Here is a 23395-nt window from a genome sequence, read left to right on the forward strand (position 1 = left end):
GTCGAAACCTCGCAGACCTGCTGACGAAAAGGATCTTGTAAGTTCTTGAAACAGTAGTGGTTTTTTCACCAACTGCTAGGTGGAAAAAATTTGATATATATATGATTTGTTTTGATTGAGGTTAACATTGAATAATTTTGTTTATTTACAAAAGTTCCAGCAAACACAGATTTTAATTGTTGTGGTACTATTCACTAGAATCTAAACCAAACATTTAACACATAAACCTATTTATTTATTTAAAACATTATGAAAAGTCTTGAATATAATTTAAATATAAAAATATGTCTTTTTTAAAAATTGTTTTTTATTTATTTTATTTTTTTTTTTGATGAACAAAATTGGGATATTGCATACGCAAATTTTATGCCTTCTTGCTTTTCTAAAAGTCTTGAAAGAAAATGGGAAGTGTTTGCCTGTTTTTTTTTTTTATTTTGGTGAGAATGTAAGTTTGTTTTGTTCAGTTTGTTTATTTTTTGACTTTGCTTTTTGCAGATCTTTTGCCGTATCTTGAAAATTTTTGTTGTTTAACTATTCTTTGTGCGGTGTATCTGTAATTCGGATTTAAGTGCTCTGGATTGGATTTATCCTAATGGCTTTTTTGATTACTATAGTATCTGGATAATATTAATTATATTTGTTGTTTGATAGTCAGAAGTTGTGATAGTCAGAAGGGTTTTGTTTACTTAACTTTTGGTAATATTCTTACGTTATTATTTCTACAGTGACTTCTGTAGTTAGATCCAATAGTTTAGTTTGCCACATCTTTTATAACCTTTTTTTAATATTATATTTTTCTATGATCATTTCATTTGATTGTTGTTGTTTTGTTTTATTTAGTCTTCTTTTTGTTTTTTGAGAGATTTCGAGAAAAAATGAAAAATTGATAATTGCTCTGAGAAGTGAATAAAATTCTGTATAGGTTGAACCGCTTTTTTTTAACTAAATCAATGAAAAATTAGAAGTCATTTTTTCTTTAGGATTTATTTAACTGTTTCTTTGGAACTACTGTCTTTGGAACAGAAAATTGTCAAGAAAAGATTAGCTTTTATTAGCCTTAGCTTGGCTTTCCATATTAATAACAGAATATGAATTTTATCTTGAAAGTGAAAATGGTGTTGAATAAAATGTAAGCAATGGGCACTTAGGCTTGAGATCAATCCTCCCAATCCAAGAGTTATCACATACTTAAATTTTGAAGTAACTTTAGTTTTTAGTTAGTCTCAAAGTTCAAAAGTATTTAAGCTGATTCCTTGAAGTAACTTTATGAAATATCTTGCAAAATAAACAGGCTCACCAAATTAAAAAATTTCGTGTATTACCAAAGTTGTGAGGAGCTCTGTGAACTAGGTGTACTCTAGACGATGACCATCTTGGAACCTCCAGAAGTTTCTTTTCATTAGTTTAACAACCCCTGACATTAGCACGGTGACTGGGAAATAAATTATTTTGAGTGCGTACTGCATGTAAGGGATTTCCATTTAAAAGGCAGTAGGCTAATACTGCCATAGCTGCTCCTTTTAGAATTCACTTTGTGATTAGAGTACAAGTGACCACATCAAGGTTCCTTCAGCAACATTGTAATACTGTTGAATAATATGCAAGTCCACCAAGAGTGAAAGCCACATGTTATGTTTGAATTTCTCATTACTGGATTAACTGAGGAATCCAGTTCATCTTGTCCATGTGTTCTGGCTGATAAATCATTGAGCAGCATGTCTGATCTGATCCAGCAACACTAGTGCTCTAGCCTTCAGCTCCTGTAAACTTTTCCCTCCCATAATTCCTCTGTGTAACAACTCTCCTCAGATCTTGTTTGTTGCTTTCTCATACAGATTGATCTTCTGCAGCTAAGTCCTTGACTTTTTATTGTAAAGTTTTTATTTGAAACTCTTACTTTTAATATAATTCTTTCACTAGAGCTAGACACACACACACGCACTCTTCTCCTAGTCATTGGTTTCTTTAGTTATTGTTTTTGGGTTTTTTTGTTAGCTTCAGTATCATTTAGGCGGGAGACTTGCTGACCTGTCATTCCAGTCGCTAATTTTGTGTGCATGTGTATATGTATGTGTGTGCGCGTGTGTGTGTGTGTTTATGGTACATATATATATATATATATATATATATATATATATTTGTGTGTGTATATATATATATATATATATATATATTTTTTTTTTTTTTATGTAGGTGTATGTATATATATATATATATATATATATATATATATATACACACACACACACACACACACACACACACACACACATATGCATACATAGCTTTTTCACTTTTACTACATAGTGTAAATAGTTTCTGTCCTTTAAAGTATTTCAGTCGATGCTTCTTATTTAGGATAGTGTCTTTACTAAACTTATTCCGTGTGTGTGTGTTTGTGTGGCTGGCTGGCTGTGTTAGTTAATGTGGGCAAGAAAGTGAAGACCTTCAAAAACAAATGTGCCAAATGTGGCCGTAAGGTTCTGCTCAAGGGTATTTATAAACTGCGTGTGATGTACTGGGGTGGGAGCTAAAGCTAATCACAAAAACAAACTTATCATTAAGGGACTGCCTTCCTTGTTTACACTACTCTGTGGCAGACACCAAACTCGGTGTGAGGAGAGTTTTTACACAGAGAATTATGGGAGGAGAAAGTTATAAAAGAGCTGAAGCCTGGAGCACTAGTGTTGCTAGATTACATTTAACAAGCGTTGCGTTGACCTATTAGTTATAGGTTGGACCAGGATGAAAGGATCCAGTGTTATGTTAAGTACTTAACTTCCAGTTCCAGTCTGATGTTGTCAATTTTCATTTGTTCCTCAACTCTTGGGTTTGGATCCAATCCTGCCATTTAACTCAGCTGTGTCTACCTATTTGTGGATCACTGAAAGTTCTCAAGCTCTTCCCTTTCCCATAATGCGCTAGTCTAACCTACCTCCAGTCTCGTTTGCAGCCTTAAGAGTGCAGACATGGTCGATGTTTCAGCCGTCAAGTCTATATAGTTTTTTGGGATTACAGTGAGATTAATTATTTTTTCTATATCTTATAGCCTTATCTATATTTCCTAATTTTTCTAGCATTTCCTCCCTTCTCCCTTTGAAGTACTTGTGTACTCCTATTTAATTTACCATTGTTGGTAGCTTTTTCTGTACCTTTGGGTATTTCTTGCTTTACCATAGCTGGTATTTTTCTATATTATTATTTAGATTTAAAAAAATCATTATCCTTTTCGCTTGGTTTACCTTTTGGCTGTTGGTCTAATGTAGTTTCTGTATTTTTGTTCCTTGAGTTAAAATGTCAGAAAAGCCATGCAGGTGGTGGAGAGGACTTTCCATTGATGGGGTCCACTGTGCTGCAACCTTTTTGCATCCCCTTTCAACAACAAATTCAGCAGGTTCTTTGCCCTCATCCTCCCACTGGGGGAGTCGCAGAGAAATGCCCTACTTCACATTTGGCCCACCAGACTCCTTTACACCTATCCCCTGCCTGATGCCCCTTATCCCCAATTTCTCAGAAAGTATTTTGATTGCAGAGCACAGTAATCCTCATTGCCCTTTACTGGCCACATCAGATTTGGTTTGCCTTCCTTTGGCCTCATATTCTTTGTCCCCCTTGGATCCTATTTCCACCTCCAGACCTTCTGTCTCACCCGACATACTTGATTCATCCAGACATTGTGGGCCTAAAACTGACAGCATGGTTTCTCCACTTCCATTGCTTGGTAGACAGCCCAAGCTGTCCTCCTCAGTCCATCATATTTTTTTATCATCTCGCAAAGCTTCCACCAGAAAACTTTACAAAAGTAAATGGAAAAGGTTTGTATTGTGGGAAAATAATAATCAATTAGATCCCTTTTCTGCTTCTGTCTCTAAAGTTCTACAATTTCTAGCATCAGTCTTCAGTGAAGGAGCTAACGCTTCTGCTGCCAAAGTGCAATTAACTGCCATCTCCAACTTGCATGTTGGAGTAGATAATTCATCTCTAGCATCCTCCAGACCTTTTTGAGCCTTTCTAAGAAGACCACTTCTCCTTAGACCTCCTATTAAAGATCCTATTCCCCCTTGGAATTTAAATGTAGTATTGCAAGCTCTAACCCAGTCTCCATTTGAATCTTCATCTCAGACAGAGGTAAAGTATTTAACTTGGAAAGTTATCATTTTAGTAGCAATTACCTCTGCCAGGAGAGTTTCAGAATTACAGGCCTTGTCTTCTAAGCCCCCGTACTTGATTTTTCATAGAGATAGAGTATCCTTAAGGACCAACCCTTCCTTTCTTACTAAGGTGGTGTCAGAATCTAATATGAATCAAACTATTAACTTCCCAGTCTTCTTTCCAAATTTTTCAAATAAAGGGGAATATGTTACACAATTGGACATTCACAGACATTTACACTCTTACTTACACAGAATGAAATATTTTAGAAAAAACAAAACTGTTTGTATCCTTTTTGGATTCAAAGTTGGGCAAATCAGTCTCTAAAGAAGCATTAGCTAAATGGTTGACTGATTGTATTACATGTGTTTATAATAAAGTGGGCATATACTTACCCAAACCACCAAGAGCACATTCCACAAGATATATGGCTACTACTTCAGCTTTTTCTCTAGAGCTTCTCCAGATGATATTTGAGCAGCTGCAACTTGGGGCAATCTTCATATGTTTATTGCTCATTATAAATTAGATCTGGTCTGTAGGGGCAGAGCAGCTGTTGGTTCAGCAGTACTCAGGAATATCCTCAGAGTCCTCCTGGGGTTTATGTAGCTGGGAGCTCTGTCACAGGAGTTGAGGAACTAATGAAAATTGATAACATCAGGTAAAGAAGTTATGTACTCACCATAACATTCTGTGTTGTCCATTTTCATTCTTCCTCAACTACCTTCCCACTAACCGCCTCCTAGTAATTTTTTTGTAAGGATCGAAGATGCTGAAGGAACCTTATTCCTTTCCTTGAGTTTCATTTTTGCTGGTTATCTTAATATTTTTGTGCAATGCTCTACGGATATAAAGGGCAGCAAACAATATCTGAGGTATGTTAGTGACTAGGGCATTATGGGTAAGGGAGGAGCTTGACAACTTTCTGTGATCCACGAGCTAGTAGAAGCGGCCGAGTCTGATCCGAGGATTGGATCTGTACCCAAGAGTTGGGGAAGAATGAAAATGGAAAACAGAGATGGAACGTTGTGGTGAGTACATAGCTTCCTTTTTTTAGGAGCATTTGGTGACATAACTAACAATAAAGTCCAGTTATCTTGAACAGTCTGTAATTTATTTTGTCTTGCTGTTATTATATTGAGTTTCAATCATGAAGCCATAGACCTGCATTTTTTTTTTTGAGAGAATAAAATTGAACACACCACTATGAATCCAGAGATGTTTCTCTCAGAATGATTCTTCTCATGTAGTATAGAGTATGTAAATGAAAATATATGACTAGTAAAGTAATGCTGTACATTGTATGCTTGTACACAGAATTTTCTGACACAAATGCTAAGTTCTATTGCCGGATTTATTATGCTGAAGAATTCCACAAAATGAGAGAAGTGATCCTGGGAAGCAAAGGAGATGATTTTATAAAGTCTCTTGCTCACTGCTTACCATGGCAGGCACGTGGTGGAAAATCAGGAGCTGCATTCTATGCCACTGCAGGTAAAAACACTTTACTGCTAGCAATATCCTCTCATGATGATGTGGTGTAGTGCCTCTGTGTCTGTAGATTAACTAGTTTTCAGCTTAATAAAACAATTGTTCCATTTAGCAAGAATGAAGACCTGTAATCTTCAGTTTAAACTGATATTATAACAAATGGCCTGTATTAGTTAAGTCTTTAATTTTTCAGATCTTTTGTAGTTAAATGTACCACAATGATTATTACTGATTATATTTTAAAGTGTTTTTATTTTGTTTGTTTAATAAAGATGAATGGGTTCTATTCCCCCACACTAGATAGATGGATTGCTGACACTGTAGTGCAGCATAAGGGGGGTGCTGCACTCTTGAGTTTGTCATCCTTCGGATGAGATACTAAAACAAGGCACAATCTGCTTGAGTTGGTGATAGATAAGGTGGATGTAAATCATACCATCTATCGAAAAGAATAGGGGAAGCTCTCTGATGCCCTAGCCAGTTTTCCCTAGTAGTGTAAATACCATTTTGGGTCTCCCCTGAAAAGAGTCTACTAGCCTAGTGGGACTACACCCAGTCAACAAAGAATAAAAAGAAAAAGTGAACACCTGAAAATGAATAATGTAGCTTTACCTTTTGCTTTTAAAGTGTATTCTTTATCTGTCTTCTTTTTTTACAGTTTTGCTATTAAGCAGTGTGCATTCTGCATTATTACTCACTTTATAATTTAATACTGTTTTCATTTTGTTGAATTATACATTAACATAAAGTGCTCAGTACTGTGCTGTTTAAGGTCTGGCAGTGTATCCAGTACTGTAGCCTTCACCCCAGTAGTTTTTGTTGATTGAAACTGGGACAGAAAATTAAAAATGCTTTAAATTCTGCAGAATGTTATTTGAAGAGAGTGACAAAGCATCTGATGATGTCAATTTTCATTCTGTCCTCAACTGTTGGGTTCAGATCTGAACCTCGGATCCAACTCTGCTGTTACTAAAGCTTGTGGTAACCAAAAAGCTCTTGACTTTCTCCCTTACCCATAATGCACCAACCCCTAACATACTTCATATCTCATTTCCCGCTTTTCGTGAAAGGTTGTGATCAGCCATAGCTCTTGAGCTTCATTGTTATTTTCAGATAAACTAGCATTTGTTTTTCAAATTATATGTTTTCCCTTTTTCTTCTTAATCTTTCTAGTTTCTATTGATCCCTTACCCTTGTACTTCATGCAATTCTGTAAATACCATTGTTGGTATCTGTACCTTCCTTTCTTTTATGCGCTAGTATATTCCTTTTTACCATTGTTGGTAATGCTCTCTCCTTCTTTCTAACCTACCAAAAAAAAAAAAACTTTTCTGTCTACTTTATTGCTTTTGTTGTAGAATGGCTCTTCCGCTTTCAAAAAGTGTGTGAAGTGTGGGCACAAATGGCCTCTTTCAGACAATCACAGTCTTTGTGATTATTGTTTAGGTCTGCAGCACTTACAAGAAGACTGTTTGATCTGCCAGAAGTTTAATCCCTGCATTTTAGTGGACAAAAAAAACTCATTCTAAAAGGTTTGTTTCCTTCTTCTTTTGGAGAAGCTATTACAGGGTTCAGTCCCCCAAATTTAAGTCAAAGGAGTCGAAATCTCCTATTGCTTCTACTTCCTCTTTTCCATCCTCGGAGTTGTTCAGGAAGAGGACTAAGTCTGAATTTAGGAGGTTTCAAACCTCTTACCCCTTGGATCTGAAGAAAAAAAAGTTTACGGATCAAATGTCCTTGGAGCCAACCAAAAAATATTCGTAGCTGATTGGGTCGGATCCTATTGTGTTGCCTAGGACCCTGTTTTCTCCATCTGTAGACCCATTTCCTTCCAGGGTCCCATCTCCCTTTATGGAAAGGCATCATATTAAATCTCTTACCCTGGCCTTGTCTCGCTCTTCCAGAAGTTTGACTGAAGAAGATGTGGATAGGATAATGAAGTTTCTCTCTGTGCAAATCCAGATGGTTGTGTTACCAGCTTCTATCTCTTTGGGTCAGGAGGCCCATCCTTCAACCACACTACTACTTCAGACTCCTCCTCTGATCCCTTTGGTTGCTTCATAGTCCTTGGATCTGAGTTTTCCGGGTCCGTCTGGCTTGGAACTGAAGATAACCCTTTCTTTGGATTGAAAGCTAACTCTGAGTGCCATGGCTGTGATATCTTCAGATCTAGAAGACTCTTGGAGCCAATGCTTCCTTGTTGGATCTGAGGCACTGGGATACTCTGAAGGTTTTGGAGCCAGCACTGCACCTTGGTGTTTCGGCAATGGACAGCTCAACTCTGACTTCCTCTTCGGGAAGATTGCTTCTGGGGTGGGAGGAGACACCAGTCCCAAAGCCTGCCTCTTTGGTGCTGAGGTCTTCTCTTTCCCCGGGGTGGTCTGCCTTCGAGGTTGTGAAGAGGGTGTTTTCTGCTCTGACAGGATTGATAGACCCAAGCCCCTCGGATCTTCAGTCCACCACCCACATGTCTCTGCGCTTGGAGCCTTATCATTCAACTCCACAGGTGCAGCCAGCTTGAGACCTCCCATTTACCTAGCAGAGTTTTATAGTATCTTCTAACACTTCCCTGGATCATCCCACCGAGGCAGTCCCTAAGAGAAAGTGCAAGAGGAGGCACATGGACTCTCCATAAGAGTCAGTCACTGAGGATACGGACTTCAGTAAGGATCAAGGGTCCCCATGATCACCTCCAGAAGACATTTCAATTGGAGACATCCTTGAGATCCTGGAACAGAAAGATGGTTGGACCCCCAGCAACTCTTCACCTGAGGAGTCAGTATACCTGGAGGCTTTGGAGCTGACCCATCTACTTCTGGGTTACGTCACCCGCTGATGAGCTTATTGATCTGGACTCTCGGCGGGTGTGGAAGGAGCCTGATGCAGTTGAAACAGTGCCCAACAGGCCAGATAGGATTTTAGCTCCACCTGTGGGAAAGGAATTTTGGGATAAAGGGATGCCCGTGGATGCCACAGTCATGGTGACGCCACCAAGAAGGAATTTGCCGAACTGAGTCCCTCTGTACATCCCCCTAACAAGGGAGTCTAGGGTGATGGACAGGTTTGGGAAGAATCTATGCTTCAGCGACTTTTGTTCTTCGGTCGCTGAGCTCTTTGATGCATTTTACTAGGCTGCGAAGGAATTTGATCGAAGAGCTTTCAACTTCCCTTTCAGGGACTCTCTCTTCTGAGGCCCAATTGTCTGTGACTTTTCAGTTGGCTACCCTCCAGTCTATCTCAAATTCATCCAAGAGGCTAATTTTGCATGCAGCTGAAAGCGCCTCAAGGGCAGCAGGTTCAGGCATATCTATTAGGAGGCATACCTGGATGCGCTTATGTGATTTTTTCAGAGCATTTTAAGTCCTCGTTCATCAATGCTCCCTTTGATGGCAGTTCATTGTTTGGCCCAAGAGTGAAGGACACATTATCCAGGTGTGAGAAGGATGGAAAGACCCGATCTGCAGTGGGAGTTTTTTGACTCCTCAACGATCCTTTTTTAGGAATCAGCAAGATGGTTGGAAAATGTAGTTCAGGAAGTCCCAGGGTCCTTTCCAGGACACATGTAGAGAAAGTTCCCCTAGGGGCAGAGGGGGATCTCAAATGGATGACACCCCCACAGCAGAGGAGGCCCACAAAATCCAGGGTTCCAGAGATTCTTTCTCTGACCGACCCTACCAGCGCTTCTGAAAGAAGGCCTAATTGTCCACCTCTGGATGCAATCGGAGGTCGACTATCCCTGCACCAGAGAGCCTGGCTAGACAAGATACATGGGTGCAGAGGATTATTTCCAGAGGTTATATAATGCCCTTTTCCCTTCCACCTCTAACTGTAGAAAAAATTCCCAATGTTTCGCTCAGTCAGAGGAAAGAAACCGCAGTACAAATACTAAAGCTGCTAGAAAAAAGGGTCATCGAAGAGATCCCACTAGACCAGATAGAATCCGAAACTTACTTAGTGCCAAAGAAAACAGGGGACTGGGGACCAGTTTTGGAGCTCAGCAACTTAAACACGTTAGCTGTTGACGTACAGTTTTTGGAAGGTCATGGTTCAGTCCATTCTCCCTTTTCTGGGCAAGGGTGACTGGATGTGCTCAGTAGATGTTCAGGATGCATACTATCACAAAGATGAACAGACACTCCGGAAGATATTTAAGTTTTTGGCTGGGAGCTCTGTTCAGAGCTCTGCCCTTTGGCCTTGCCACAGCCCCCAGGGTGTTTACCAAATGCATGTCAGTAGTAGCATGTCACTTGAGAGTGCAGGGAATTCTGGGTGGTTTCATATCTAGATTACTAGCTTACCACCATGGCCAGGCATTTGGTAATAAGTGCAAGGAATCAGATACTCCAGATTTGCTCTCATCTGGAGATAACCGTAAATTACAACAAGTCTCATTTACAACCAACTCAAAATTCAGAATTCATAGGGGCAGTTTTCAACACAGTCGGTGATAGCTTCTCTTTCTCTGTCAGGGATACAGACGGTTAGATTACAGGTCAGAAAAATAATTTGTAGTACCAAGATCTCAGCCTGCTTGGTCCTTCATGATATAGGATCAATGTCAGTGACAATAACCTTAGTACCTCTAGCCAGATTCCACATGAGGATTCTTCAATGGATGTTAGCAACACGGTGGTCTATTCTTCATCAACGCATGTCAGCACAAATAAGAATCAGGCATGCAAGAGCGATCTCAGGTGGTGGATTCAATCAGATGAGGTTCTACAAGGTAGTCATTTCATTCTCCCTCAGCCCAAGGCCATAGTGATCATGGACGCTTCCCAGTTGGTGTGGGGAGGGGGCATTTTCTGGGGAATACAGTCCAAAGCACTTGCTCTCCTGAAGAGGCCAACTTATAGAGATGAGACAAAGTGCTCTTAGCATTGCAAGCCTTCTAGAATGCTCTTCCTTCAGGAACACTTGTTATTCAAACAGACAGTATGTCAATAGCTCGCCAGGGTACGGTTGGTGTCTCGGTCGTCCATATATCAAGTAAATTATGTGCATGGTCCGATGCAGAATGGTGGCTGTAACAAGCGGACATCAGTGAAAAGATTCAATTGAGTTTCCGACCGAAATAAATTTTTTTGGCAGAGTCTAGGGGATGCAGAAAAGCAGAAGCAGCTACCTGAATTTTTCTGCCTTATTTTGTTGACGAATGTCAGAGTCAGTGTTACGATGTACTTTGGCTGGGTATCATTTTTTGTGTGCTCCTTTTTTTTGGGGTGTTATTAAAGTGATGTCAGAAATTCTGGTGTTGGGTTTAAGAACTTATGAGATACAATATACTTGTGCCAGGTTTGTTTGTTTGTTTGGGGCCTGGTCAATGACGTTGCCGCGTGCCGCTGCGCCATTGCTGGGGTTTCATTACTTGGGTGCAGCTAAGATTGTGCCAGGTTGGTCTTCAAACGGCGTATAGGCTAATATGCCGCCGGATCCGCCAGGGCCCGGAGCCCGCCTCCGAAGACAGTGGTTGACGAGACTCATATCCTCCAGTCAGGGATACGATGCAAGTTCTGTTGCAAAGTGGCCCGTGAGGCCGGTCAGTTGGGGTCGGCTTCTCCCCAGGGGGGGTGGGGAGGCCCTCCAGGGTATGTTCTCTTCTCAGGAGGGCAGCCAGGGCTGAAGGGAGGGCAAATCACCCTAGGCTTTCCCTTCCTAGGGGTAGCACTCCTACACATCTGTTTCTGCATCATCTTATTATTATTCAGATTAGCTTGCCTGGGCCACAGCGTTGTTGGTTCAGGATCTGTGAGCAAGAAGCACATGCTCAAAATGGCAGAGAAAGTTATGGGATGAGAGGTTGGTCTTGAGCGTCTAACGCTGAGAGGCCCAGATTATCATAGCCCCTTCTAGCTTTGGAGAACCTCCAGAGGTTTTCAAGGCTTCTCGGCAAGAGTCCAGTCCTTTTTTCTTATTCTGTTGGGACTGGAGCTGATTCTCTTCCTTCAGCTTCTCCTCTAGGAATTTTTGTCAGGGAACTTTGATATCTTTGAGAGACTTTCTCAGGGGGAGGATGTCCAGGCTGAAGTGCTGGCAGTTGTGAGGCTTTAATTTCCTTCTTTGACTTAGATATTCCCTGTTTTTCTCCTCCCTAGGCATCTCTGTGTGAGGCTCCTCCTTTTCTGTATAAGCTCATTCTGGCTTCTAAGCCTCCTTCTTATCTTAATACCTAAGGTGCCTTCAAAAACTGCAAAAAATAAAAATACTTTGAAAAGGCCTAGGCTGACCCAGAAACAGTTAGTCAGGGACCTAAGGGGTGTCAAGGCCTCTGTGGTAAAACTGTGGATGTGAGGAAGTCTAGATGCTAGATTGGGAAAGATGAGACTTAAAGAATACACTTTCCACCTTGGCTATGAATTCCTAGTTCTCCTCTTCTGAGTTTGAAAACTAAGAACTCTCTTACAAACTCAATTGAAGTCTATGGTAATATCTCCAGTCTCTGTGGATGCCGTAAAGGGGGATTTTGTATAGACCCCAAATAGGTGGCTTCTATTTTTTTCCTTCTGGATTTGATGTTGTGGATTGGCTGCTTTGCAGAGCTGCTCGCTGATTGTTCTGCTCAGGCTCAGTCTCCTGTATTGTTTGGTTGACCTGTTAAAGTTATTTTAAAAAGCTTGGATTGAGTTCTATAGTTACAGTCCTTGGGGCGGATTGCAGAAATGTAAGATGGTTGCAGTTAGTAGGAAAAAGAAAGTCAGGTGAGGAAAGACTGGTTTTCTGTGAAGAGAGCTTCCAAGTTTTAAATGTTTGGGATGCGAAGGTAACTGGGGGGGCCTCCAGCTATTCTTCTTTTGAGGAGCAGTTTACTGGCTTCTAAACGGTGGTAGGCTTAGCAGCTCTCTTCAGTCGCAGGGTAGTTATCAGGCCCAGGCACCTGGTCTTGCCTGAGGGGGTGCAGTCAGGTACAGCAGCTTGTTGCACTCTTAAGACAGAGCTCTCTACAAATGTGGATTTGTTTGGGCACGGGACATTCGTCAGGAATAAGACATGAGTTTAATTAGTAAGATTTGAGCCAGCCTGAGAATTGTCAGTGGTTATTGTTTGCAATTCCACAGGATTTTTCAGTTAATTTTTTGCCTCCTTTCAAAGGCATCAGCAAACCCTCTCCTCAGCACAAATTACCGCTCTTTGCTCGGATTTCCCTAACCGCAAGCATAGGGCTTACACAGGTCCCATTGCCAATTTATTGGGCCTCTTTACTTATACCTCTGTCACTTCTAGTACCAAAGTATCCCCTTCTTCCAGATTTTACCTCTGGATTTATCTTGACTCAGAACCACAGTCAAAGAACAGGGGAACACCTGAGACTCCTTTTCACAAGGCTAAGTTTCTTCATTGATCTAAAGGCTGAGTACCTTTTGTGCTGAAGTTTCTGTGGCAGCCAGTGCCTATCTGGGCTGGAGGGGATTTGTTCACATTCTTTCTGGCATGGGTTTTATTTCATCAGGCTAAAAGGAATACACTTCCTTCTGGCTTTCAGTTAATTTATGATTTCAGGCTAAAATATCTGCAATATTCTGCCATTTTGGACGATTGCCTGATTCTCTGATGTACCACTTCTTGAATTTCTCTGCATTCTGCCTAAGTCCTGGGATACCCTCTCAAGATTTGTGGTCTTGTGGGACTAAATAAACGATGTTGCTAGTACTTCCAGAAGAACGACCTTTCCAGGTTTTCTTTTATCTATCCTCAGAGATGTCCCTTTGACCCAAGTTCACAAAATGGTTGCGTTCCAAACTACCCCAATCATTCAAAACCTACTTCCTGGGTTCTCATCACGCCAACTCTTGTCAAGGACAGTCCTTCAAAATCTTCATGCATATTCTTTCAGAGCATGGTGCCAATCTGCGCTTCAATCATGGTATCTCATATGGACATGGGTATTTCAAACGCCAGGATGCTCAGAAATATCACTTATAACAACTGGAGAATGTGTGGAAAATAAAGAGAGGCACAGAATGTCACCAGAAAATGTAATTGATAGAGACAACAAGAGGGGAGTGGCCCATTCAGATAATACCTGATACAAAAAGCTTTAAGAGCAGATGCTCTCATCTAAATATCAAAGTGGAGGGTCATGTTGTGAGTTCTGCGGGCATCATTCAATGTCAGATGTGGAGATTTACAACTGGAGGCAGGTGTTCAGTTCTACAACACATTTCATTGCCAGATCCATGCAGGCAATTATCAACACAACACATGTTTTCTCTCATTTCAATTTCAATGTCAAAGGGGAAGTCAACACTTTATCCTCTATTGAGGCAAGCAATGATTTTGTGGAGGGGGCTCTCAACAAGCAAGCAGACCAGGCAAGGCAAGGTTTCAGGGGGAGCAATGATTAGTGGACATTGGATCTCAGTTTTTTCTTATGTGTACGAGCAAGGTTTGAACACTCCAGACACTCAGGAGCAGATGATACCAGCTGCCAAACCAGAATTCAAAGTTCGCTCCATTGCTTTCCTCATGGCAAGCTAAAAAAGTGGATGCCTTTAAACATTCCTGTCTCAAAGAAATGTACTCTCTTTTTGGAGGTAGCTGCCAGAGTCAAAGCAACCTCTCCAATCTCATTCTCTCCTTGGAAAATTCCTCCTCTTTCTCTCTCCTCCCAAAACCCAGATGATTCTAATAGCTCCATTGAGAAGTCACAGCCTTGGTACCCATTACTGAAGGTTCTGCAGCACAAGCACTCATTCTTCTCAATGTCTCCAGATACTCTCTCTCAAGAACAATTCTTCAACCTCTCAGCCAAACTGTTCAAGTCTCAAAACCAAGCATGACTATGAATGTTCCTTTGGGTCTCAGCTTCCGCCAGTTAGAGGGAGTCTATTTTATTTGGAAAGTAGTGAAAGGAAAGTGAATTGAATAAATGGAAGAATGGAACAAAGGAGTTTTTTAAAGGAAGTTGAAAAAAGAAGTGTGTGTAAAGTAAGTATAATTTTGATGTTCTTGACAATCTTTACTGTTATCTCTTTCTGCTTTCATCTATCTTCTATCAGATTCATTGTTCTGCCAATTTCTGATCATGCATTGTTTAAGCAATTTTGTTTTCAGATCCATGATAATATAGGATCTCAGACCTCCCAAAGACAATTCCTTAAGGGGAGAATTCCTACTCCTCCTTGGGATCTCAGGCCTGCATTGGGAACTCACTTTTACAACCTTTTGAAACTGCAGTGTTTTTTGAGCCTTTTATCACTGCTTTTGGCTTTTTGCTTCATGTAGACATTACTTTGTTTTCCTGAATTACTGCATTTATGGCAGTTGATTTAATTCTTAATTTACCCAGGTGGGATAAGTCTATCTTTTACTACTTTTATGCACAAGGTGGTTATTTGCCTCTTTTGTTTTCCTTTTAACGGCTTTTGTTTTTTATACTTTTAAAAAACTTACATTTGAAAGGGGATTTTTAATTGAAAACCCAAAATAAAGGGGAAAAGATTATTATTTGAGCAGAACTAAAGGAGCAGGCAGTTAGGAGTTCCTTTTAGTTTAAGTTTTTGTTTTGTCAGGCTAGCTTTAAGTTTGTTTTTTAAGTTTCTTGTCCAAAGTGGATCGACTATTTCTATGCTTTCTATGGGTTTTATGTACTGTCATGGTATTATATGCATGGTAACTAGGCTGGTTTTATGCCTCATTACACTAGAGCTACTGTCACTTCTTAATCTTTTTTTTTAAGAGTATTTTGGAATTCATCTGAGGGAGCTACTTGAGTACTCTTTCTTATCTTCCACTGATACTTCCTTCACTCTTAAATCTAGGGCTGGGTTTGCCACTGCTATTTTACAGTTTTTTTTTTTTAGGGCCTACTTTATCTTTTTGCTATCTCTTCTACCCTCATACCTCTGCTTTGGGATGTGAGATGAAGAACATAGTACACAATGTGAGAGTGGGAGCATTTTTTAGTATGTTGTGAGAATGTAAATGTGTAGATTCACCCTTCCGTGCCATTCTCCTCCTCCCCCTCTGTGGTTGTGGGCGGTTTGTGTGTTTTGTGTTGTATATTGTGTATATATTATATATTGTATATATGATTAGTGTGGGGTGGTTTTGGTTGTTTTTGTTTTTTTGACCTTTTTGTTTAGAGTCTTTCTGTTACATTCTGGGCGACATCTGGGGCAAGGGACTGATGTGTCGACGCCGTCGCGTACCCTGACGCCCCTGATCACTGATGTTAGCGCCTTTGACCGGACGTCAGTCAGCCTAATGCTGATATTCGCCGACCGGAGGACAGAGGACTACCAAGGTGTAGGGAGCAATGCAATGTGGATCTTCGAACATCTACATTTATGGTAGGTACAAAACTGTACTTTTGGTACCTCAACAAATGAGGACGAACCAAATCATATCCCTTGTGTCAAGAAGCACTCCGAGTGTGGCAGTGGGTGATCTCATCCAGCCGCTTTCTCATAGCAACCCACATTCCAGGTAAGGTCCGGTGTGATAGCAGACAGATTGATCAAGTCCATTCTTCTACCTCACAAGTGGTCTTTCAGCAAGAAAGTGACAGAAATTATTTTTCTTCAATGTGGCCAGCCTTGCTATGATCTTTTTGCTTATTCCCTTAACAAATGCAGCAGCCATTTTGCCTTAATTCTCCTACAGGAAAAATCACCAAGGGATGCTCTACTTCACGATTGGGCTCCCAGTCTGCTTTATGACTGTCTGCCTATTCCATTAATTCTGAAATTTCTGCAGAAAGCTGCCAGGTTGACGAGCAGAGTCATCCTCATTGCATCTTCCTGGCCTCGACAGATTTGGTTTCTCTTCTTTGGCCTCATCTTCTTTACCAGCCTTGGATTCTGGGTCCATTTCCAGTCCTCCTGTCTCACCCAACGGATATGATTCAACCGGACATCTCAAGCCTGAAGCTTACAGCCTGGTTTTTTCAATTCCATTAATAGCCAGAAACCAGTGCTGTCTTCTCCTGTCTGCCATATCCTTTAATATTCCTACAAATATTCAACACAAAAACTCCATACAAGTAAATGGAAAAGATTTGTTTACTGGGCACACCAAAATCATTTTGAGCCATTTTCAGCTCCAGAACACAACATACTCGAGTTTTTAGCTTTACTTTTTAAAGAAGGGGTGAGCTCCTTTACCATAAAGGGTTCAGTTAGCAGCAGTATCTAATTTTCATATTGGATTTGAAGAGTCGTCTGTGGCCTCTTCTAAATTTTGCAAAGCATTCTTGAGATGCACTCTTCTTTTGGGACCACCTTTTAAAATACCCTACTACACCATGGGATCTGAAGTTGGTACTGCAAGCATTAATAATCCCCCCTTTGAAACCAGCAGCTAAATGTGACCTTAAGTTTCACACTTGGAAAACTCTTTCTAGTTCCATTACATCAGCTAATGGAATTTCAAAACTTCAAGTCTTGTCTTCAAAACATTCCTACTTGATTTTTCATAAGGATAGGGTTATATTATGAACTAATGCATCCTTTCTTCCCAAGGTGGTGTCAGAATCCAGTATCAATCAGTCCATAAATTTGCCAGTATTCTTTCCTAAATTTGCAAACAAAGGTGAATATATGTTGCATTTATTGAATGTTCGCAGGCAGTTTTTTTATCAACATAGGACAGAAGAAATCAGAAAGACAGACCAATTGTTTGTTTCCTTTGCAGATTTGAAATTGGGTAAACCAGTTGCAAAAGTAAGTTTAGCCAGATGGATGACTAATTGTATTTCTTTTATCTATAACAAATTGGGTTTTACCTTAACTAAACCTGCATGAAGCCATTCAGTTAGATCCATGGCAACTTCTTCAGTATTTCTTTACAGTATTTCCATGGATGACATATGGGCAGCAGCAACTTAGGCAGGTCCTCCTACCTTTATCTCAAATAATTAGATTAGTGCTCAGGAATATACTTCCTTAAAGTGCACCCAGGGTTTTAGGTAGCTGGGGACTGTGCCCCAATACTTGAGGATAGAAAGAAAATTGACAACATCAGATAAAGAAGTTATGTACTCAGCATAACATTCCATCTTTATTGTCCATTTTCATTCTTCCTCAACCTCCCACCCACCAACCTCCCCCCATCCTTTGTTTCTGCAACCTTCTGAAAGAGTGAGATATTATAAGGACACCACTGTCCTTTTTGATTGAGCTCCAGATATAGTTTCCTCTCTAGGATATCAATATTTTTAGATATCTTGTAATATATATATATATATATCTATAGGTTTAGCATCAAAATGAATGAAGGCTCGGCAAAAACGAGAATGTTGAACGGAAGTTTGCTGAGTCCTGTATTGGCGACCTTCAAATCTCCGAGTGTCCCGTACAGTGAATGCCACTGTATATTTGCTTATATGTAGTCGATGTAATGAATAGAGGTCACAGTATAGTGCAGACTGGGAAATTAATCCTTTTCCTCACTGTAGTGTGATCTCAGAGTTGGAATATATAGTTTGCAGGGGGTGTGGGGGGGTGAAACCCCCCCCAAAGGGGCTTGTCCCCCTGCAAATACATGTGTTGCAGCATTGTGCAGTGCTGAACTGTTTACATTCGTACTGCTGAAAAGGCAGGCAGGTGAAACAGGATGTCAAATAATACCGGCTTCGCATTCATCGGTCTGACATTCGACATTGTAAGCTAATATGCAGGACGTCGCTCATGTGGGTCGAACAAATACACAGATTAATCTCTTTCTTTTCATGGTAAACCAACATATATATATATATATATATATATATACACACACACACACACACACACACACATACACAAGAGTGCACGCATACAGACACACACACACACACACACATATATATATATATATATATATATATATATATATATATATATATATATATATATATATATATATATGTGTGTGTGTGTGTGTGTGTGTATCCACACGCACACGTTAATTGATACCACTTCTGCTAAAATCAGCAAACAAGATCTGAGGTATGTTATGAGTAAGAGAGAGACTCTTGAGCTTTTTGGTTACCAAGAGCTTTAGCAACAGCCGACTTGGATCCAAGTTTCAGATCCGAACCCATCAGTTGAGGAAGAATGAAAATGGACAACACAGATGAAATGTTATGGTGAGTACATAACTTTTATGTTTTTTCTAAAAATTAGAAAGCAGATGTGGGTCAGGAAAAGCTGATCTCACATGGACTGCAATCATCAGAATGTTCTTGAATACCATCTTTGCAGCAACAGAAGGCACTCTTGCCCATTCCTAAGCTTTTGTAACTAAGGCTGTCTCTGTTAGCGACATCAGGAGATTTAAAAAAAGAAACATGAAGTGAATCTTCTTGCTCCCCTTCATTTCTGTTCTGTTCTGCGGGTAAGTGAAGAATTCAGCTTGATTGTGTTACACAGTTCATCATCACATTTCATGGATTTAAACATGCTTTCCTTCATTTTATTTGTGGACTATTCTCTATATTTCCTTTCTATTCTTAAAAAGCATTACCTTTTTTTTTCTTTCTGTAATTTTATTATTTTAATTAAGTGATAATACAGCTGAAGTTGCTTCACAATGCCTAATTCCCTTTACTGATTTGGACTTAAATGTAATCCTGAATAATGTAAATAGTGCTTCTACTTTTTAATTAAGTTATGTTACACCAGTGAAGAATGATGTTGAGAGAGAACCTCATAAAGTTAGGAGAAAAATCTTTGCTGGAGTAGCCTATCTCAACAAAGAAGAAATCTCACTCACAGGTCTCATCAGAAAAACATTGATACCACCTTTAGAGGTACCATCTCACTGGGAAAGGTGGGGCCCATCTGCAAGCTTAATGACCTTGTGGCACCCCATTGGAAAGTCTGTCGACCCAGTCTGTGGCCATCAACATCATTGTCAGCATGGTATGCCTCCACACCTCTCAATCTCTTAGCACAAGAAATCTGGACAAAGTCAAAATGAATTGAGGAACAATGGACCAAAAATATGGACAATTTTTAATTGTTGAAAATAATCCCAATGCAGAGTAGCACAATAACACAAATGGTGTTCTATACAAGATTGAGGCCAGGGGGTTCGTCTGCTCTCCATCTAAAAATATGTCCCTATTATTAGATTTAATGTTTTTATCTTAAAAACTTATGGTTTTTTAATTGTTGTTCTTATGAAGTTGATAGAATAATAGGTTTTGCATTAGAATGCATTTTCTGAAGGCTGTGTAGTCTGAAACTGAAATGTATGTCATCGTTTAGTGACTTCAGTACTCAGTGTTCTGTCATAAAACCAAACATTTTAAGTGGAGCAGACTAAAAATATGAGACAAAAATCTTGATGTTTTGTGACAATACAGGCAGTTGAGAAGCATGCATGCCTCCCTCATATCTTTTTTTGTGAGGGTAACTGTGACAGTAAATCACAACTTTTGTTTTTTTTTTTCCCACATTATCTTTGTATTCATCTCAGTCAGGATTTCACAAGCTGTCTTGCTTTCTCTGTGAAAGCCTTAGCTTGTTCTCTGCCAGTATTTCTTAGAACTTTGGTGCAGAAGGTAATCATACACAGCTTTCATTGCTAGAAGCCTTCTTCAGTGCTTATTGCCTCTTTCAGTGATTCATATCTTGCGTTATTGTCATAGTATTTTCATTTCATCACCATTTTATTTCTCCATTGGCTTATTGTTAGTACTAGGTAGGCCCATGGGTCAGCCCAGGAGCAGTGCCTGCTTAAGTGACTTGCTCAAGGCAAATGAGGGATGAAGGAATCAGACCTTTTGTACCATACGACCTACAGTATAAAGTCTTAACCCTCTGCACTAGTGCTTATGAACTATGCATTTTTTGGAGATCAGCATTAGCAAGGTGTTAAACAGCTTTTATTTTTTAAACCTTTTTCCTTAAATGAGTTAGAAAAAATAAAAATCAAAAACAGACAGAAATATGCTGCTTTTAAAGTTATCAACTGTGAACCATCAAAGGAGACAGTGAGGTACAGGAGCCCATGCATACCTCTCAACCTCTTAGTGCAAGAAATCTGGACGAAGCCAGAAAGAAGGGGGGACAAAGGCCCAAAACTAGGGACAGAATTTATATATTGTACTGTATATATACACTGTCAATCGTACCTCCTACCCAGTCTTATGTATGGCTCCCAGATCCTTACTAATCTTGACTCTACCCTTAATCACCAAACTTGAAACCATCTACAATAAAATTGCTCTCTTTGCAGCACATCAAAACTATGAATCCCATCACTGCATCTCTCTAAAACTAATGAACTGGTTAGAACTACCTCACCAACTTTTACTCTCACAGCTCTCCATTATTCACTCTATCCTTTACTTGCCTTCATATTGTCCAACACTCATGCCACTCATCTCCTACTACTCTCCCTCCAGACAACTAAGAAGCTCTAACCAAAAGTTACTCCAAATCTTCTTCTTCTTCTTTCGGCTTTTCCCGGTTAGGGGTCGCCTTGTCCGCTCATGATTGGCAGTGGATTTTTACTGTGTCTAGTTGCCAGCCCGGCGCCCAACCTTCCACAGAAGGCACACACGCACTCACACCTAGGGCCAATTTAGTGTGTCCAATCCACCTGCAGCATGTCTTTGGGATGAGGGAGGAAACCGGAGCACCCGGAGGAAACCCACGTGACCAGAGGGAGGACATACAGACTCTGCACAGAAGGCACCCCAGCCTAGGATCGAACCGGAGAACCTCTTGCTATGAGGCGGCAATGCTAACCACTGCACCACCGTGGCCGCCCTCAAAAGTTACTCCAAATCTACAAACCCAAAACTAAAACTGGATGTAAAATGTATATCTACCACCCATCCATGTCCTGGAATAAACTGCCTCAAGAGGTAAGGTCCCTTACCAACCCAAAATTATTCAAAGCAGCTTTAACTGAACACCTCAAAAATCACTGGTGCTGCCACTGCAGTCAGCTACCGTAAACAATATCTACTCTGTCCCTGTTTCTCTCTCCTCTAACCTTCATGCTAGTCTACATTACATACCTCTCTCTCCTCTAGTTCTACATGTTTTCTATCCTCAACCTCCAGTCACATCTCAAATCTAATTCTACTTGTATAACATCCCTATTATGTCTAGCCCCTTTCTCTAACCCCTTTTTCCCCACTGCCTCTTATTTCCAACTTCCCTCCCTCTCTCCTATTCTTGATTCTTAAACCCCCCTGTATTACCTCCACTCATCTCCACTATACTATGCTCTGTAAAGCCTTACTGCTAAACTACTGTTTAATCTTGACTGTAATGTAAATATTGTAAATAGTTTTTTGCTTACTCTTTTGTTAGAATATGACGTGCAATCTGTACACTAAACTGTTACTTTTTGTACTCTAATGGAGCTTTTCTCCCTGGGTCACTGCTGAAAAGGGGCTTTCTGCCCAGCCAGACTAACCCAGTCAGCAAATGTAAAATAAAATAAATATTTATTTTTATTTTTTTTATTTATTTTACATTTGTTGACCGGGCTAGTCTAGCTGGATACATGTCCATTTTCAGTAGAGGCCCGGGGAGAAAAGCTCCACATATTTGTACAGAGTTAATAGTTGCTAAAAGATTAGAAGTTATACATTGTTGTCAAAAAAATCAAAAAAAAAAAGATAATACAAAGTTTTAACAAATAATGTAGAATAGTAATCCAGTTCTGTAAGGTACAGAGATAGATTTTACTTATATACATATATACATATAATTTGTGTGCAATAGGATGGATTGTTAATTTGTAATAGGTAAATAAATAAATAATGTTCCTATAAACTTAGAAAGTTGATAGAATAATAGATGTTGCATTATTACATAATGTATTTTCTGAAGGATATAAAGTCTCAAACTCAAATATTTGTCTTTATTTACTATTATTTAGTGACTTCAGTATTCAATAATTTACTAGAAGACCACAAATTTTATGAGGAACAGGCCAAAAATATGAGGCAAAAATCTGGACAGTCCGGGAAAAGCTGTACAATTGAGAGGTATGTGCTTATGTAGTCATTCCCTGAATTACCAGAATTTTCCGTGCTCACAGTTCATAAGAATTTATAAGAATTCACAAGAATTCCAGAAGGTGATGTCTTAGCAGCATCTTCATTTGTACCTATACTCTAAGATTATGTCATGTACAATGTTTTGTCTGGATGAGCCTAAAGCTGTATTAGTTCATCAGACTATTTTTTCATATATTTCTTTATTTCCTATTAGATCATGAATTTACATAAATTTTCAATAGGTGATATAAGGATAATAAAGATATTGTTTGTTTGTACACAATAATATGATACAAAACAAAATAATACTATAAAACAGGAAGTGCTGAAAACAAACCAAAGACAAAATAAGATAACATATACACTATGAACAATAAGTGCTGTTTTAGAGTAAACACGAAAATATGTTCTTATTTGATCTACTTTCTTACTACATGAGATTAAAATCACACATTATATTATCATTAAAGGAACAGAATATGCCCTGACAACTAAAACACAATAAAGTACTGGTCTCTGCCTAGCTTAAGTTAAGGTTATATAAAGGAGAGTCATCCAGCATTGGAGAAAATACAAATGTTTATTAGGGCTGTTTGCTATCAACTTGTGTGTTAATAGGTACTTGCCATTTGTCTGAAGCTTGTCCATAAACACTGACTCCTATCTAACCAGTTCTGAGAGGTGTATAGTTTTAACAATGAGAAGAGGTAGTTTATCAGACTTAAATCTACCATATCTTCACCTAATTCAGCCTGTGCATTCAGCTTCTGCATTAATATATCCCCCCTCTGGCTGTAACATTTTTGCTGT

The 23395-nt window shown here is 39.6% G+C and overlaps 1 protein-coding gene across 1 annotated transcript in view; it reads left to right on the forward strand.

Annotated features, from left to right (window-relative positions):
* PIKFYVE (phosphoinositide kinase, FYVE-type zinc finger containing) overlaps window positions 1–23395 on the forward strand; it is a 3858188-nt gene that overhangs the window by 3583754 nt on the left and 251039 nt on the right. The window contains 1 exon segment of the mRNA XM_044075403.1: window positions 5470–5646. Coding sequence (XP_043931338.1) covers window positions 5470–5646 — 177 coding nt within the window.

Source organism: Protopterus annectens, chromosome 6.part1, assembly GCF_019279795.1.
Source record: "Protopterus annectens isolate FY-2018-M chromosome 6.part1, PAN1.0, whole genome shotgun sequence".
NCBI lineage: Eukaryota > Metazoa > Chordata > Ceratodontiformes > Protopteridae > Protopterus > Protopterus annectens.